The sequence below is a fragment of the Ipomoea triloba genome, chromosome 2 (genome assembly GCF_003576645.1).
Source record: "Ipomoea triloba cultivar NCNSP0323 chromosome 2, ASM357664v1".
Taxonomy (NCBI): domain Eukaryota; kingdom Viridiplantae; phylum Streptophyta; class Magnoliopsida; order Solanales; family Convolvulaceae; genus Ipomoea; species Ipomoea triloba.
Window position 1 is genome coordinate 8,721,039 of NC_044917.1, and position 18,443 is coordinate 8,739,481.

The window sequence follows — 18,443 nt, forward strand, 5'->3', positions numbered from 1 at the left end:
GAATACACAGAATATTAACATAAATACAGAGAACGGCCGAAACGGGAAATATGATTTCCAAAAAAGCGGACGATAAGTTTACAATGCTCAAAATGACGTTGTTTAGGTACGTGGTGCACATTGCTATGTGCATCGTGGTGCACGGTATAATTTGCCAACCCCTTATCAATGGGCTCAATATGTGTGTGGGCATCATGGTTACATGCTTAAAGATGTAAATTGAGTAAGTTAATGTGTGTTTAGATTAGCAGCTGTGCCTTTGGGCTGTAATATCTATTGAGGTTATAACATTTCTTTGTTATTATCCTATGTATGTCCTAGTAATGTTTCTACATGATTGTCTTGATTGAATACAAATTTACATATATTCAAAAATTAAAAAAATAAAAAAGAAGCAGAAAATCACATAAAAGGAAAGGGATTCGATAATCGGTATGGGTACCGCTTGGACGTTGTGCCATTTAAGTCAAACGTTGACGGAGAAAGTGGCGCCGAGGTAAATGAAAGCCCTGAATTCACAATCCTCTCTCTCTCTCTCTCTCTCTCTATATATATATATATATATATATATATATATATATATATATTAGTTCAAATGCGAAGGAAGCCTCTAGGTAAAAAAAAAATAAGGATAAATCTCAACCATAGATATAGTCCAAATCAATAGTTCATATTGAAGATGAATTAAAAAACGCGCGATGACATTCTTGTAATTTTGAGTAAGTAAGTCAGATTGTCTTTGTATTTGAGTGCACATTTTTTCTTCAGTGTATCTTTTTATGCCTTCAAGTACATATGTCTTGTTTCAGGCTTCATACACAATTTCTCTTTTGGGTGCATTTTTTTTTTCTTCGAGTGCACATTTTTCTTCTTCAATTGCATCTGTTTTGTTTCATCCGGAGTGAAGTCCAAGTCTTTGTGTTTGTTGAAGTTGGACCTCAAGCCTTAGAGCTCATCCGAAGTGGAATCCAAGTCTTTGCGTTTGTTGAGGTTGGACCTCAAGCTTTAGAGCTCATTCGAAGCGAAGCCCAAGTCTTTGCGTTTGTTTGAGGTTGGACCTTAAGCCTTAGAGCTCATCTCAAGGAGCTTGAGTTAAGGAGCTCATCTTAATGAGCTTGAGTTAAAGAGCTCATCTCAAGGAGCTCAAGTTGACGAGCTCATCTCAAGGTGTTCAAGTTATGGAGTTTGAGTTAAAGAGCTCATCGTTGAGAGCTCAAGTCGAAGAGCTTGTCTAAGTAGCTCAAGGTTAGGAGTTCAAATTTAAGAGTTCATCCAAGTATCTCAAGTTGAGGAACTCAAGCTAAGCAGCTCAACACAAGAAACTCAAGTCTAAAAGCTCATCCCAACGAGCTCAGATTAAAGAGCTCACCACGAGGAGCCCGAGTTGGAAAACTCATCAAGGGGATCATGTTGAGGATGTCTAAGGCGAGGAGCTCAATATGAGGAGCTCAAGGAGAAGAGCTCAACACGAGGATCTCAAGGCGAGGAACTCAAGACGAGGAGCTTAAAGGGAGGAGCTCAAGGTGAAGAATTCAACACGAGGAACTCAAGGTGATGAGCTCAAGTTGAGGAGCCCAAGGTGAGGAGCTCAACGTGAGGAAATCAAGCTGGGGAGCTCAAGGTGAGGAGCTCAAAGTGAAGAGCTTAATTCGAGGACCTTAAGCCAAGGAACGGAACTCATACTAACAAACTCGGCTAAGGTAAAGTTTGGAACTCAAGTTCTTAAGCCTGAACAAGGTTAGGAGCCAAGACCTTTGAGGTCAACCAGAACAAAGTGGAAAGCTCAAGCTCTTGGATCCCAATCGTAGCAAGGTATGGAATGCCCGTATGGAGCACCCCAAAGCTAAGGCGGACAAAGTTAGTGGCATGACCGTGCCGATACTTAGCAAGGTATGCTTTATTCTCATAATGCAGAAGCTAAAGAGCAAACATGAGGCATGTAGAAGAGGATAACATCGTGTTAATCAAGGTGGGAGCAGGAGTACTCTCTTTTGTTGGCAACTTCTCACAGTCAGAGAGTGGGGGGTTGATGATGGAATAATTACAAATAGACCCGGAGCGAACCAATTCCAAAGCACCGGAGGAAACCCAGAACCGAGCCCAACCGACTCGGGCATAGCCAAGCTCCGTGCTTAGCCATGAGATCATCAACGTGGTGGACCGCCTCAGCCGAGCCCCGTGCTCGACGGAGTGAAGGGTCTTCGCGTTGGTCCGAGTCTTGCGGTGTTTGTTGTGGTCCAAGGTGGTTGTAACTCCGCACCATCTTCTCCGGGGTAGTTAGGCCGATTTAGAGTATAAAATTACTCAATTGTGTCTTGTTGGGGGATAATTCTTTCATTATCTTCTACCTTATCTTGTTATTACACAATTTTTACATTTTTAATAGCATAACAATTGATCAATACAACCATTGTCTCCGTGATTTATCCATTGTGTCACTTTATTAGATTACATTACATTTACCATTGTCTTTATACCACTATCCTATACTTGTCATATTCATAATATAATCGGGTTAATTGATTTAGACCCGGGTCAATCCATCACTTCCCATCCCATACAGATTTAGAGCTTAAGAAGCTAGTAAGAAGAGAATAAGGATACGTAGTCCACAACTCCATTCACAACTTGGAAGTGCAAGTCTCAACAATATAGTCAAACTAACAGCTCAAGTCCTACTTGAATTTTCACCACCAAAACCAGAAAACTAAATATAAAAATATTACTTAAGTGATTTTAATTTTTTGGGGAAAAAAGATTGCATTTGGAGTCCATGTGCCAAATTGGCCCTACAGAGTGCTAAAAACCTAACCTTTTCGTATATGACATGCCAAGACAACATAAATCCATTTACGTCACACTTAGGGTGTGCTTGATAACCCGAAAAATGATTTTCATAAATTATTTTTTGGACTTTCGGTGTTTGGCAACTTCTGGAATATAATTTTCGTTGAAAATTACCTTCTTTTTTTTTTTTTTTCGGAAAACAACTTCCGGCCAGTGACGCAGCGATCGAATCGATTCTCAAATGCAATGCTCTTTTCCGTTGATGTGTATGTATATGTTTTTTGTATATATGAAATAGATATACACAACAACATAGGGAGAGAAAATTAGAGCTATTTTTTCCTTGTTTTTATAATAAATATTAGTATTTTATATATTTTTATGTTTTAAATACAATAATAAAACTATATAATTATACAATTCTACTCATTTTCCGGAAAATGAACCAAACACACAAAGACAACTCCAAGATACAACCAAACACAGAAAATAAAACTGTTTTCCGAAAAATGACTCATTTTCCAGAAATCATTTTCCTGCTTTCCAAACACACCCTTAGATTTCATTCACAGCGGTGGCATGATTGGATAGTGCGGAGAATCAATTATGAGTGAAGTACTAAATCAAATATGTTGATATCTATTTAACATATTCCAAAATAATCATTAAATTGCAAATTTACTAAAATTTAGAATGAATCATTTATAATTGAATCTATATTAAATTATTTTGTAATATGCTTTTCAATGTACACTAATAAACAATCAGTAGTTTTCAAAAAAAAAAAAAAATCAGTAAAAAAATTATCGTCATCTTGTTATAAAGTGTAGTCTTAACTATATTAATGACAAAATAAATTGCTCTATACTATTGACAGAATGAAAAACTTCATGCATACTATTGGTTATTTCTTGAAAACTACCTTTCTCACAACATAATATAATAGCAATTGTTTTCTCAAATACGAATACTACACAATTTTTACATTGTTCTATTAAACTAAATACAAAATTTGCCACATAACCACAACATAAATTCACAAAATTGACCAAACAAATGCACCTTGATATCCATTTAGAATTAAACAAAACAACTATTTAAAATAAACAATAGAATATTAAACAAAAATTAACCAAACAATAGTTAGAAACAAAAAGCAAAAATGAAATTAAAAAATATGCATTGATTTTAATAAAGAGAAATTATCGTGTATATATATATATATATATATATATATATATATATATATATATATATATATATATATATATATGGTTCTAGAGAGAAGAACATGTAACTTAAATGAGGTATGAATGCGAGTAAACTATATAGGGAAGAAGGGGTCAAATATTTTGAAGGGATAACAAAACTTTAATATTTTGTGTGTGAGTGGGTGAGGGGGTGGGGGGGACCCCTACGACATACACATGCCTCCACCACTGATTCCATTTTCTGTTGGTCGGCCTAATTAACTTTACAATAGGGCCGATATATATATATAGATAATAGGAAAAACAATACTTTTGGTTCCTGAGAGAATTTAGTCATTGTTAATTGATTTGAGCAGACTTAGTCCCTTAATTGTTTATTATGTTACACTTTTAGTTCTTATAATTATCAAATTTTGTTAGTATACTTTTTTTATGAGGTTAATTTTGTCATTTAGAATCAATATTAATGGTTAAAGTTTCACTATCTTTATGGGAATATTATTTTTAATAGTGAATATTAATTTTAAATAATAAAATGACTATATATTTTAATGGAGTAATTATAATGGAATTTGACAATTATATAAAACTAGGAGTTAAAAGTACAACATTTTGAACAATTGAGGAGTTAAATTTCTTTAAATTAATTTATAGGGAACAAATTTTCCAAAGTGAAACAATTCAGGGACAAAAATATTATTTTCCACAAATAATATTACTTGCATTAAATTTTATTTGACATGACTTCATTAAATTAGTTAATGCTATGATAAACCAATTCAAAAGTAGCAAGTGAACTAAGGATGGGAAACAATTTAGGGCAAATAATTTAAGGGGCGTTTGGTTCACAGAATGTTAGATTACTTTAAGGAATGTTAGATTGTTAGAAATGTTAGATTCCTGTGTTTGGTTTAAAACTGAAGTATGTAAATAAGACAACGGAAATAAATAAATTTATTCAAATGTCAAAAGCCCAATATTAGTAATAAGAAGGGAATGTGAGATTACCTAAGAAATTGGGATGTATCTCACATTTCCTTCCAATAGCTAAAAACTTTATGTTATATTCCCTGAAAAAATTACCAAACATGGGAATCTTAGATTTCCAAACAAATATAACCTTAGTTATCTTATATAACCTGAAATTCGACATTCACACCATTAATCATGCAATGTCAATTCCCTCCACAGTTGGTCATTTATCGCATTTGTTTACACTATTATAATATGCATAGAGCTCATCCAGATGAGTGGTGACAACAGATAATGGAACGCAATTAACAAAGATAGTAAATGAGAAATAGTAATGGAATCATTAATTTTTTCTCCAGGGGATAAGTAATATGGTTCGACTAGTTACAAGCCATTGTTCAAGTTGTGCAGTGGTCTAAATAAATGCCTTATTCTTCTCTAATCTAAGATGCTTCACTATCAGCTTCGTTTTTTTTACTTCGAAGGAGGCTTGTACCAACCCCAAGGTTCATCAGAAACATATTGTGTAATCTGCTTGATATTGAAGTAGTTTTCTAGTCCCCTGCAAGTGAAGTACAATTAATGGTCAATAATGTCATAAAATATATGGACTGACAATTCCAGGGAGAATGCAGTGTTGTGAAATTCCTCGTAAAATATACCATATATTTCTTTTTAAGAAATCACGATATGGATAAACTTACGAACATAAGTAGAGAATTGGTAAACAAGGATTAAGATTTGCATTACCATTCTCCTAATTCACGTCCAAAACCACTCCGCTTCTTGCCTCCCCATGGCGGCTGCCAAAAGCATGGCTGTGAGCAGTTGACCCAGACTGCCCCTGTCTGAAAAGCCTGCAAATTCGAGATGGATGATGATTATGTAGAGATTAAGCTTTTGCAGCAATGTGGAATTTCCTCAGAATAAATGAGCTTATATTGTGAATAAGAAACAACTCACCTTTGCCATACGCTCGCATCTTTCAAGATCTTTTGACAAGACAGCAGCAGCTAAACCGTACCTATGGAAAATTACCAATATAGAGGGGAATAAAGTTCAGAATTGAATGCGTGGAGTTGTTAAACCCATATTATTATCACCAATGTAAGAGAAGGTAGGATTTTAACTCAGTGTCATTGGCTAGTTCAATGGCTTCCTTTTCTGTCTTAAATGTCTTGATGCAAAGAACAGGTCCAAATACTTCTTCTTTCCAGATTTGCATGGAGGTATTCACATCAGTAATGATGGTTGGTTCAACATAATAGCCTTTTTGCAAGTGCTGCAATTCAATTACACATATGTTTCACCCAATCAGATTGAAAAACATAGAGAACTTTATATTTAACAGCTTATCCCACAAAAAACAAAAGAAAGAAAATATACCTCAGGGCGCTTTCCACCATACAAAATGGTAGCACCTTCACTTTTGGCAGTTGATATGCACTTCATCACCTTCTCATACTGAAGTTTTAACAACATTTTTAGTGAACACTAATAAATACAAAAGTGCCCATCATGACTCATGAGCGCTATAGAGTTTTTAACCATGAACTTGGCTCAGAAAATCAAACACCAAGGGTTCATAATTATAATTATAATGTTAAAAAGCAGAAAACGGATAATAAGGTCAGGTGTCATTTCCAAATTCAAACACATAGCAAGCCTAATAATTCCTTGATTTATTTTTTCATTTTAACCCATGGCCTATCTAAAGATAAGTTTTCATTGCAACTTGTAATTTGCAGCCAGTACTTTGAAACCTGGACTAATTAGCTACAAAAATGCACATTTCAGGTAGCCTCAAGCAATCTAAGAGTAGCATTAGTACCTGTGCCTGACTAACAATAGGACCAAGCTTACAGCCCTCCTCTAAGGGATCTGATATTTTAATATTTTTGGTCCATGCCAAAAGCTTGTTCACGAATTCAGCAGCAATGCTTTCCTGAGACATTTTGAGAATGATTAACCCAATTAATATATTGAGTCTGAATCATAAGGAAAAATCATACTCCATAAAACAAATCTTCATGAAATTTGCAAAATGAAGCAAGCTAACAATATGATTTGAAATTGACAGAATGATCAATGTGGCCCTATAAATGCAAAAACTGTCAATTTGGTTCCTTCATCTTTTTGAACTGCTACTTGCAGGAAAATTTGCTACACCTTTTTACTGAGCCACTTAGAACCCATCAAATTAACCCAGAAACTTGGTAACCCATCCACTTCAGTTATTGACCATCCATATCCTACCTAACCCTAGGGGAAAAAACACATCAAAATCTAGCAGTCTCTCTCTCAATCTACTCTTCTTCTGTTAATTCTTTTCTCTCTCAATTATTCATTAATTAGGTAAAATTGATTGTTGATAACAGTAAAGAAGAACAGTAGAGTAGTAAGTTGAGGATCTTTCACCGTTTTGACAAATTATTCTCATCAATGGGACTAAATTCAAAGAAGGAACATAATGCAAACAAAGGATAGTAAGTAGGCATTGGTTAAGCCATACCTGCAATATAAGACGAGATGTGGCACTACAAATTTGGCCATTTGTCCAGAAGCAACCAAAAAGCGTCCACTCAACAGCTGATTCAATACACAGACCAACCAAAATACTTAGATACTTCATCAACAATGGATCACTTTATCTTGATTTGCCTTTTGGAAAACAATAATACTAACTGGTATGTAATATTCTAATTTTTAGATAAATAAATTCGAATTCTTTTTTCCTAATATCAAACAAGTAGGACAAACCTTTATCAAGGTCCCCAACATCCTCAAATATGACAATTGGACTTTTTCCACCGAGTTCAAGTGTTACTGGCTGAGAATTATCAAAAAAATTAAGCAAGAAAAAAATCACATCATGCATAATGAAAAAGCCACTAAACAGTTCTTAATGATTATGATTAGCATACTTTAACAAGTTGAGCTGCAGCAGTCATGATTTTGACTCCTGTGGCCAAGCTTCCTGTAAATGAAACCTTTGCAACAAGAACAAAGAATTTAGCTGTGATACATTGGCAAGATAGAGTATGGGGCTCAAATGAAATAAAATTAATAAATAATGAAAAAAAATTAAAATGTACAGGGGATAACCTTGTCAACATGACGATGAGTTGCCAATGGAGCACCAGCTTCTGGCCCCAAACCAGTTAGAATGTTAAGGGCTCCAGGGGGGAGACCCACCTCTCTACAAATTTCACCCAATTCTAAACAGGTACTAAAATTGAAAACTACATAAAGTTAGGACTCAGGACAAAATGTACCAAAGTTAGATAGCCAGGATGTAAATAAGATTTGAAAAAAAAAACTCACATAGAAGCTAGTTCAGATGGCTTAAGTATAGCAGCACACCCAGCTGCCAGTGCAGGAGCGACTTTCCAGATAGCCATCAACAAAGGATAATTCCTTCAATTTGAAAATGAAAAGTTTTGAAGTTTGAACCCCATAAATATTTTTTTACAGCATATCAAAAGAAGTCTCACAAAAGCATCAGACAAGACAAAGTGAAGAGCAGTGTGCCAGTGTTTCTTTGCAGTTCTTAGCTAAATGCACATGTATACCTTATGCAAGGAAAGATGAAATAAGCAGCTCCTACAGACCATGACTTCTAAAATATACCCACTGTAATGGGCTTCATTAAACAGGGAGTAAGTGGCATGATAACAAGACATCATCAAATATCCTATATTACTCTCCTGAGTGACAATATTACTTTCAAGTAACACAGTAAAGTAATTCAATTAACTATAGCAGCCAGGTTAAGCAGATTGGAACATGATTGAAAGGTTCATCCCAAACATTATGTTGAAAACATTAGAAGGATAAACAGAGGGCAGATCCTTTCACTAAACATGATGAAATTGAAGCTGAGTTTGAAACTTAGAGACTAGCTATGACCGTTTATAGATAGGCTATTATCACAGTGATAAAAAGAAAAGAACTTGATGGACATAGATGCTGATATAAGATACTTTTGTTAATGAGTGATTACAGAACCAAAAATGGAGCAGGCAGAAAAGATCTGAGCAAAGACTTGTGTATAGTGAAGAAGTTTCATTCTGGATTCTGGCTGATCTATGTGCTTATAAAGAGAAGCAATATGAACTTATGTAGTGGAATCATGTACCATGGAGTAATCAACCCAACAACCCCAATGGGTTCTCTAAGAACACAACTCTTAATTGACTCCAAATGAAGAGGAACAGGAGTCTTCTGTCTTGAATCCAAAGCCTCAGCAAGGCCTGCATAGTACTCAATCGTTGATGATACATCATCCTGAAAGATATGAAACACATATAAGGGCTTTGGATATCCTGTGAATAGGAAGCTATTCATCCAGTGACATGAAACGTACCATATCTGCATCCGCTTCCACCAATGGCTTTCCACTATCAATGGCTTCAAGTGGTACTAGCTCGGGCTTCCTCTCCTTAACCTTCATGCAAAATGTAAAGTGTAAGCTGATGGAGCAAACACTACTAGGACACAGGTGCAAAACTAGCTTCTGGTTTTATTATTATTATTATTATTTTTTTTTTAATTTTTTGTGTGTTTCTATATCACTCATAGTACATAAAGGAGTTGACAAATTAATGCAAGGGAGAATAATCAAACAACTAGCCGTCAAAAGAATTCTCAAGGAATAAAATAAAGCTTAAATGCTGGCTAGTTCAGATTCACTGGGTAGAAAAGAGCAAAGTATACTTAAGACAGTGACATACTAAACAAATTCACCAAACAAACGATAAGAACTCAAAAGTCAACACATTGTACATGAAAGGCCCACAATTTCTCAGACCTGACTTTTTTAGTGAAGCAAATCTATAAAATTTCAAGAATTTCAAAAGACACAAAATATAGTCCAGATTTGAATACAGTATATTCAAAACGTAGCAATTCATCAAAATCAATACTAATTTAAAAATCCAAATATGATAATCATTCATATTGTTGCTTCTAGAGTACTAGTTCAGAAAACGCAACTATTAATTTCAAGAAACAAACCTTTGCAGCAATAGAACGCAAATATTTCGCCCGTTGTGCCCCTGTGGTTGAGCCCCACTCTCCGGCGAGAGCTCTCCGAGCAGCTTCCACCGCTATATTCACATCTTCGGCTGTAGCTCCCGGAATGTCGCCTAAAAGAGTTCCATCAAAAGTAAACTCAATAAAACAAAATAATTGCTAAGCCACCGAAGTATTTCATAAAAATCAGATCATCGAACTTCAATCACAAACCAATGACTTGTTCAGTAGCGGGATTAATAATCGGAAGACGATTCTTCTTGACAGGTTCTCTCCATTCGCCGTCGATGAACAGCAGGCGACTCGGTATGCGGATATTCGTAGCCGCCATATCTCACTGATTCGATCGCGATTGCGGAATTATCACAGTTCAGTTCAGAGTGTTTCCTCTCAGTAAGAACTCAGAACTGACAGCCTTAAGCTAAGATAAAAGTGACGATTGATTTTTTGTTATATATATAATTACTAATTAACGGCTTACCTTAAGAAACGGTATCCCAAAACAAACAGAACACTGATAAGGATCAAACTCTTGAACCTTAAACCTTATCAAACTCTTGAACCTTATCAAAAATTTATCACGATTGTGTTTGGTTTATGACTTCACAATTTACACATTACAAATGAGAATTAAACTATTGATAACATTTTAAAACATAATTATGAGATTTGATTGCAGCTCCAATTAAAAATTTCATTCTCTAATTATTAAAAAGAGTATTGTTCTATTTTATTGATAATTTTAATGCAGAATTGTATTACGAATATAATGTAGGAAAGAATATATTTTATTATAAATCATATTACTATATATTTTAATGTATAATTGTATTACGAATAGGAATTATATTACCATATATTTTAATATAATACAATTAAGGTTTGCGTAATAGTATAAACTATGATAATACAATTCTAATACAATTGTACATTAAAATATGGTAATACAATTCATAATAAAATATATTATTCGCTACGTTCCTATTCGTAATACAATTCTAGATTAAAATTACTAATCTATATCTATACTCTATACTATTAATAAAAACAATACAATATCCTCAACTTTAACTTCCCGCCCAAAACATTCCTATACTATCAAGGATTGCGTAATATGGTAAAAGAGTTAATTACCAATTTGGTCCCTCGACTATTGGGATTTTACCATTTTCGTCCTCGACAATTTTTCTTGCTCAATTAAGTCATCGACTTTGAAAAAATTAACCAATTTGGTCCTTCGTTTATTTTGGTGTTAAACAGCCGTTAAATCAGGACCAAATTGGTAATTTTTCTATAGTCAAGGGACCATTTCGGTAATTAATTTTGACTGAAATGGTCCCTTGACTATAGTAAAAATTACCAATTTGGTCCCGATTTAACGGATATCAAATGGTAAAATAAACGGAGGACCGAATTGGCTAATTTTTTCAAAGTCGAGGACTTAATTGGGCAAGAAAAATTGTCGAGGACCAAAGTGGTGAAATCCCAATAGTCGAGAGACCAAATCGGTAATTAACTCTATGGTAAAATATGGTAATACAATTCATATTGGTAATACAATTGTACATTAAAATATGGTAATACAATTCATAATAAAATATATTATTATTATTATTATTATTATTATTATCTATATCTATATCTATACTATTAATAAAAACAATATCCTCAACTTTAACTTCCCGTCCAAAACATTCTTATACTATTAAGAATTGCGTAATATTATAAAATATGGTAATACAATTCCTATTCGTAATACAATTGTACATTAAAATATGGTAATACAATTCCTAATAAAATATATTATTATTATTATTATTATTATTGAAATAATAATAATAATAAATTATTATTATTGAAAGAATTATTATTATTATTATTATTATTATTATTATTATTTTGAAAGAACTATTATTATTATTATTATTACTCTACTACTACTACAACAACAACATCTATTACAATATAAGGGCATTTTAGTTATTTTGTCATTTCTTTCCTTTCAATTCCTTGTACTCCTATTCCTGCATACCAAACACTGTAATTTCAATTCCTACTTTATTATTGAATTGCAATTTCGCCGAATTACAATTCTTTTCCCCCTAATTCCCTCCTCCCAACCAAACGCCCTGTTAGTTTTAGGAAGGTAACATTTATTTGATCAAGAAGTTTATGTGTATCACCAACTTCTTCAAATACAAAATCACTACCCGCTGTTACATCATCAAATTTAAGCACGACATGCATATTGTTGAAGGAGTACAAGAGAGTTAAATTTTCTAACAAAGTGTTTTGTATAAAGTGTGTCTTTATTACTAAGCAAAGAAGATATTGATGTGGAGTTGATAGAATTGTTATTTAATTATGTTTATATATTAATTCTTCAAATTTTATATTTTTTTATAATATTATAATTAAACATGTTCCTTCTCATATATGATTGGACAAGTTGTCAAAATATATTCACCATTAGAGAAGGTGGTGGCTCGAAAAAATGTAAAATTAATTAATTTTGTTATTAAAGATGTTAAGCAAGTATAATCATTTTATATACTTATATGTTTTATAAAAGACATTATAAAACATATAAGTATATAAAATGATTATACTTGCTTAACATCTTTAACAACACGAATTTTATAAGTCATAAAACGAATTTTATGATGATGTTTTATTTGCATATGATGATGTGACGAATTTCAAGTTCTTTTGATGCCCCAAAGCTCTGATTCAACCACAACTCACCAGAGTTTACATTGTTTAAGAAAATGTAATATTAATCAATGACATCTTAGTTGTTTTTAATGTTATCCATCTTTTATAAGTTTATCATTTGCAATTGAACATCAAGGTATGCATACGGACACTAGATCAGATCATATCAGATTATGCGTCTAGACTTTCTTTTGTTAGGTCAATAAGAATTTCTTCTACTGATGAGATTATGGTGAGTTTCTTTTGTTAGGTCAATAAGAATTTCTATACATATGTCATGTTTTGAATGGTGGTGGGATATTATGAACTATTTAAGGTTTCACGTAATTTTGTTTTTGTTTTTGTTTTTGTTTTTTTGTTTTTTTGAAAAAAAAAAAATTGAAATGCCTGCATATATGCTTATACGGAATATATGTTTATAAGAGCATCAATATCACTGGATGTTGATGAATTTTTGGAACAGTGCTATGCCACATGAAGGAGAGATAAGGAGGAGAGAGAGGACTGAAAGTTCATCTGCAAGTGAAGAGTTTATTGACAGAAATGGGATCCACATCAAATTTACTTCACACGCACAAATTTGCGTGGAAGGCAATAAAGGCGCCCAGCGGGCGCGCCTGACAAATGACTTTAATTATTTTTTTAAAATTATATTTGTTTTATTTATTTATTTTCCTCTCATCCCATTTTCTCTTTCCTAATCACACTTACAAAAAGTTCTCAATAACCGTGAAAAAACTCTGCTCTAAGTACAAATGAATGCCACATATTTTGTTTCTGATGTGGCTTATTGATGATATGTGCATTGAAATGTTATTTGTGTAAATTTATGGTTATTTGTATTAAGACTTTGTATTTGTTTAAGAGGTTCATGCTTTTTTTTTTTTTTTTCTTTCTTTCTTTCTTTCTAAAAACACTGATGTTTTATAAGCATCTCAAAGATTAAATATTATTCTAAACATAAATATAAAACAAATGCAGTAAAATATACATGTTGATGTATGTCAAAATGGAACAATTTCAAAGTCCTTAGTCTCATACAAACTGTATGTTGATCCAAAGTCTATTATTTTTTGCTTCAGCAAACTTTACTCTGTCAATATCATGTTTTAACACTATAGTAACATAAATTAAAGAAACTAAAATTAACATATTAAGAAGCCTTTTGATTTAAAAATAATGATAGATATGAATGCTATATCTATGGAGTTCATATCCAATTTAGTTCTTAGTTTAGTGAATCTTTTATCAATTTAGTTCTAAATAACTTTGTGTTTAACCTAATTTAGCCATTAACTATAGTGATTTTTTTTTTCAATTTAGTTCTAAATGATTTTTGTGCTTAATTGGATCCTAGATTTTGATGATCTTACCTAATTTAGTCATTTGTAGACCTTTCATGCATCTTTTGGCCTGACCCTTAGAATCAAGGACTAACTTGAGAAAAATTACTACAATCGATAACTAAATTGAGTAAAATCACTATAGTTAATGACTAAATTGGATAAAACTAATATAGTTGATGATTAAATTAGGTATTAATAGATGAGAAATTACCAAACTATCGTAACAGAGAACTTAATTAATTAGGTAAAATCATTGAAGTCCATGCCATTTTTTTTTTGTCGAGAGAAGAGGGAGGAAATCCCAGGTTAAAACAAAGACTACACAGTGACTATGCTCCTATTACGGGGGAGCCTCCTATAGAAACTAGCCCCAATCTGATCCTCGTAAAGCATATCTCTGAGATCCATTGGAGGTTCCATAAGATGGTGAAAACCATAAGGCTGACGTAGTGCCTTCTTAGCAAGAAAATCAGCTATTCTGTTCTGCTCCCTGTAGACGTGCAAGAAAACGATCTGCTGAAAGCTATTTGCCTTGGTGCGACATCTCTCCATAATGTTGCAAACGTTTCCGTATCCCCAGCGCTACTCCGTAGGAGGTCAATAATATGCTTCGAATCACATTCCACAATGAGGTTCCGGACTCCCATTCTTGACGCCAGCCGCAATCCCTGCAGTATTCCCCACGCTTCTGCTACTTCCGGAGAACAACACCCAATTCTGTATTGAAAACCAATCATCCAATTCCCTGCCTGATCGCGCAACAAGCCTCCACAGCCAGCCAAACCTGTCGCGGACGAACAACTGCCGTCAACAAGTTCATGCCATTAATTAAGAATAAAAAGTCATTTAAGATTAAAAAACAAAAATAATCAATACAGTTGATGGTTAAATTGAGTATTAACTCAATGTCTATGATATAAATATGAATAAAAGTCAAATATGTCATTGAGTTATTATATAAGAAAATGCAATTAAGTTATCCAACTTGAAATGCAATTGAATTTCTGAACAGTGTAAATCATTCAATTGAACATAAAATGACATTATTTGATGTGAAGATTGCCCTTTAAAAAAATTGACTTTTAAAATTAAATAACCCAAAAACCCACCCCTAACTCCCCCAATTCGTCTTCAGCCCGGAGACACAGACGTAGGTGGGATGGGGACGGATTTTTGCTTTATTTTTAAAATTTTACTAGTGTTTTACCCGTGCGCTGCACGGAAAAAATTTTGTTATTATAAATTTAAATAATAAAATTTAAAAATACAAATATATTATAATGTACAATATAATAATATAGTTGAATTTTCGTATATTTGGTCAAGTATCTATTATCATAACATACAAAATTAAAATTTTGTATGATTAATATAATCTCTAATCATATACATATTTATATAAATTTATAGAGAAAAATTTACATTATTAAATTGAATTATTCCTAATCTTATTTCATATATATTATAATTCTAACAATATGAATAATAACTAAGAAATTATACTTAGAAATTAAAAAAATGTAAAATTTAAATTTTGTATATGTGATTGTGTAATACAGTGTATATACAAATAATATTTATTAATATGTATATATGTAAATTCTATAATATAATTTTTGTAATTATAATTTATATTGATATATTATAATTAAAATAATTAAATTTATAAACTGACAAATAGAATTTTTATTTTGTATGATTAATATAATGCATAAGTATATGTATGTATGTATGTATGTATTTTTATAAATTTAAATATTTATGAATACACATTTTGTTAATTTTATAATTTTATTTTTAATTATATTTTATATTTTATTAATTATAATTAAGAAAATTTCATTTACAAATTAAAAGAATTTAATTTTTAAATCTATATGGATTAATGTAGTCCCTAACTATGTTATATATTTAGACAAATTTTTAAATATTTTTAAATTTTTAATTAAGAATATGAGTTTAGACATATTTTAAAATAATTTTTTAATAAATATTCATTGTAGTAATTAACGTGTATAATTATGGCAATAATTACAATTCTATAAAAAAAAATGTATATATATTTTTATATTGTACAAAATACTATAAATATAATATGTCTACAAAAATTGATAAAAAGAGAAATTTATAATTTTTTATTATATAGATATTGATAAATATTATATAATTTTTTTCCTTGCATGAAAAACCATTCTTATTTTAAAATTTTACATTGATATATGAGTTTTGTATCAAAATCTACTTTGATGATATTTTAAACTTTGAGTAACACTTGTGTCAGACCGTTTCACGGGTCTTAATCCGTTAAACGGGTCAGATCTTTGATTAATAGGTCAGATCTTTAACCTTGTTAGTTAAAGATCAAACCCGTCTCACGGATTGAGACCATGAGACAGTCACACACAAGTTGTTTCCTTAAGCTTTTGTTTGTTATCATAAATAGTAATAGATGTCTAGAAACCATTTAGTTTTGTTTCTAAATATTTTTCAACCCGTAAATGTAGCACAATCAAAACATCTCTAGATCATTATTTAAATAATAGGTTCACAATTGACTTTGTGGTTCAAGATTTGTAGATCTATGATATGTTTTTAACTAATTTATTTGAAAGTTTATTTCTTTTAGTTCTATTATCTCTTTTTCGTTTAGTTCTATTACCTATTGTTCTTGTCATGCATCTTGTGCTCAGATGACATGTAGTGATTCTCCCGTATGGGAGGTCATGAGATTGAGCCTTGTATTCAAAAAAATAAATCTCTTATTCTTCTTCGTTTTAAATTGATAGATCTCGAGATGATGCATCATTCTTAAATATGTGAATTCCAATAAATTTAATAAAATTATATTTAAATGTGAAACATTTACCCAATAACATTATATTTTTTTTCAAACTCCGCAAATGTAAGTTAGTTCAATTAGTTCATTTTTATGTTAGTTTTTCTTCAGTTATGTTATTAACGTAAATTAATTTGTTTTGAGCTCATAATATTTAAATAATAACTATTATTTTAGATTTGTAAATTTTTATAATTTATGGTATTTTATAAAATTTGTTCACAACATTTGAACTATAAAACTTTTAAATTAATGCAATAATACTTATATTTGTTATTAGTAGAGAGCTAAAATCATAATAATGATATATTATACCTTTCACATTTTTAAACTTTGAAAACCAACATCATTTATGTAGGAAGAAATTTATATATAGTAGTAATAAATATTGTAGTTATTTTTAAAAGTTAGATGAAGTAAACAAATTGACATGCAACAATTTTTTTATTTGGGTGAACTTTTGACATGCAACAATGATTCTATATATATATATATATATATATATATATATATATATATTCGAATCAAATTAAATTATTTTAATTTTAATAATTTTAATTAAAATTCAAAAAATAAAACAAATAAAATTAAAAGTATCTATAATACAAAAATATTAAATTGAAGAGAAGATTTCAATTTTATCTCATTAGAATAAATTAAATTTGACATATCTATTTTGGAATACTATAATATACATCATATAGTAATTTGATTGTTGTAAATTTTTTTTTTTGTGTGTGAATATTATCATGAGATAAATTTAATTATGTACATTAACATAATATAGTAATATTTTTTTGGAATACTATAATGTACATCATATAGTAATTTGATTGTTTGAATTTTTATTTTTTTGAATATTATCATGAGAGGAATTTAATTACGTACATTAACATAATATAGTAATATTTTTTTAATACTATAATATACATCATATTGTAATTTGATTGTTGTAATTTTTATTTTGCTTGAATATTATCATGAGAGGAATTTAATTACGTACATTAACATAATATAGTAATTTTTTTAACACTATAATATACACCATATAGTAATTTGATTGTTGGATTCTTATTTTTTTTGAATATTATCATGAGAGGAATTTAATTACGTACATTAACATAATATAGTAATATTTTTTTAAATACTATAATATACATCATATAGTAATTTGATTGTTGAAATTTTCATTTTTTTTAATATTATCATGAGAGGAATTTAATTACATACAATAACATAATATAGTAATATTTTTTTAAATACTATAATATACATCATATAGTAATTTGATTGTTGAAATTTTCATTTTTTTTAATATTATCATGAGAGGAATTTAATTACATACAATAACATAATATAGTAATATTTTTTTAAATACTATAATATACATCATATAGTAATTTGATTGTTGAAATTTTCATTTTTTTTAATATTATCATGAGAGGAATTTAATTACATACAATAACATAATATAGTAATATTTTTTTAAATACTATAATATACATCATATAGTAATTTGATTGTTGAAATTTTCATTTTTTT

At 30.8% G+C, this 18,443-nt stretch overlaps 1 protein-coding gene across 1 annotated transcript; it reads right to left on the bottom strand.

Moving 5' to 3' along the window:
• Window positions 1–5,283: 5,283 nt before the first annotated feature.
• LOC116010371 (betaine aldehyde dehydrogenase, chloroplastic-like) lies at window positions 5,284–10,459 on the bottom strand. Its single transcript, XM_031249754.1, has 15 exons — window positions 10,218–10,459; window positions 9,987–10,117; window positions 9,337–9,417; window positions 9,109–9,257; window positions 8,295–8,387; window positions 8,076–8,199; window positions 7,895–7,960; window positions 7,731–7,800; window positions 7,483–7,559; window positions 6,802–6,915; window positions 6,357–6,434; window positions 6,101–6,252; window positions 5,934–5,994; window positions 5,721–5,827; window positions 5,284–5,532 (listed from the first exon to the last, which is right to left on the bottom strand). Exons 1-15 carry the CDS (start codon window positions 10,333–10,335, stop codon window positions 5,445–5,447), a joined length of 1,509 nt encoding a protein of 502 aa, XP_031105614.1. The 5' UTR covers window positions 10,336–10,459; the 3' UTR covers window positions 5,284–5,444.
• Between the last annotated feature and the right edge of the window lie 7,984 nt (window positions 10,460–18,443).

What these genes read in the sequence shown, in the direction of transcription:
- LOC116010371 (XM_031249754.1), bottom strand. Translation starts at nt 10,335, where the DNA reads ATGGCGGCTACGAATATCCGCATACCGAGTCGCCTGCTGTTCATCGAC. An exon ending in CGCTACTGAACAAGTCATTG is followed by an intron (nt 10,118 to 10,217) that starts GTTTGTGATTGA and finishes GAACTCTTTTAG; the next exon opens with GCGACATTCCGGGAGCTACA. An exon ending in GATGCGAGCGTATGGCAAAG is followed by an intron (nt 5,828 to 5,933) that starts GTGAGTTGTTTC and finishes TCGAATTTGCAG; the next exon opens with GCTTTTCAGACAGGGGCAGT.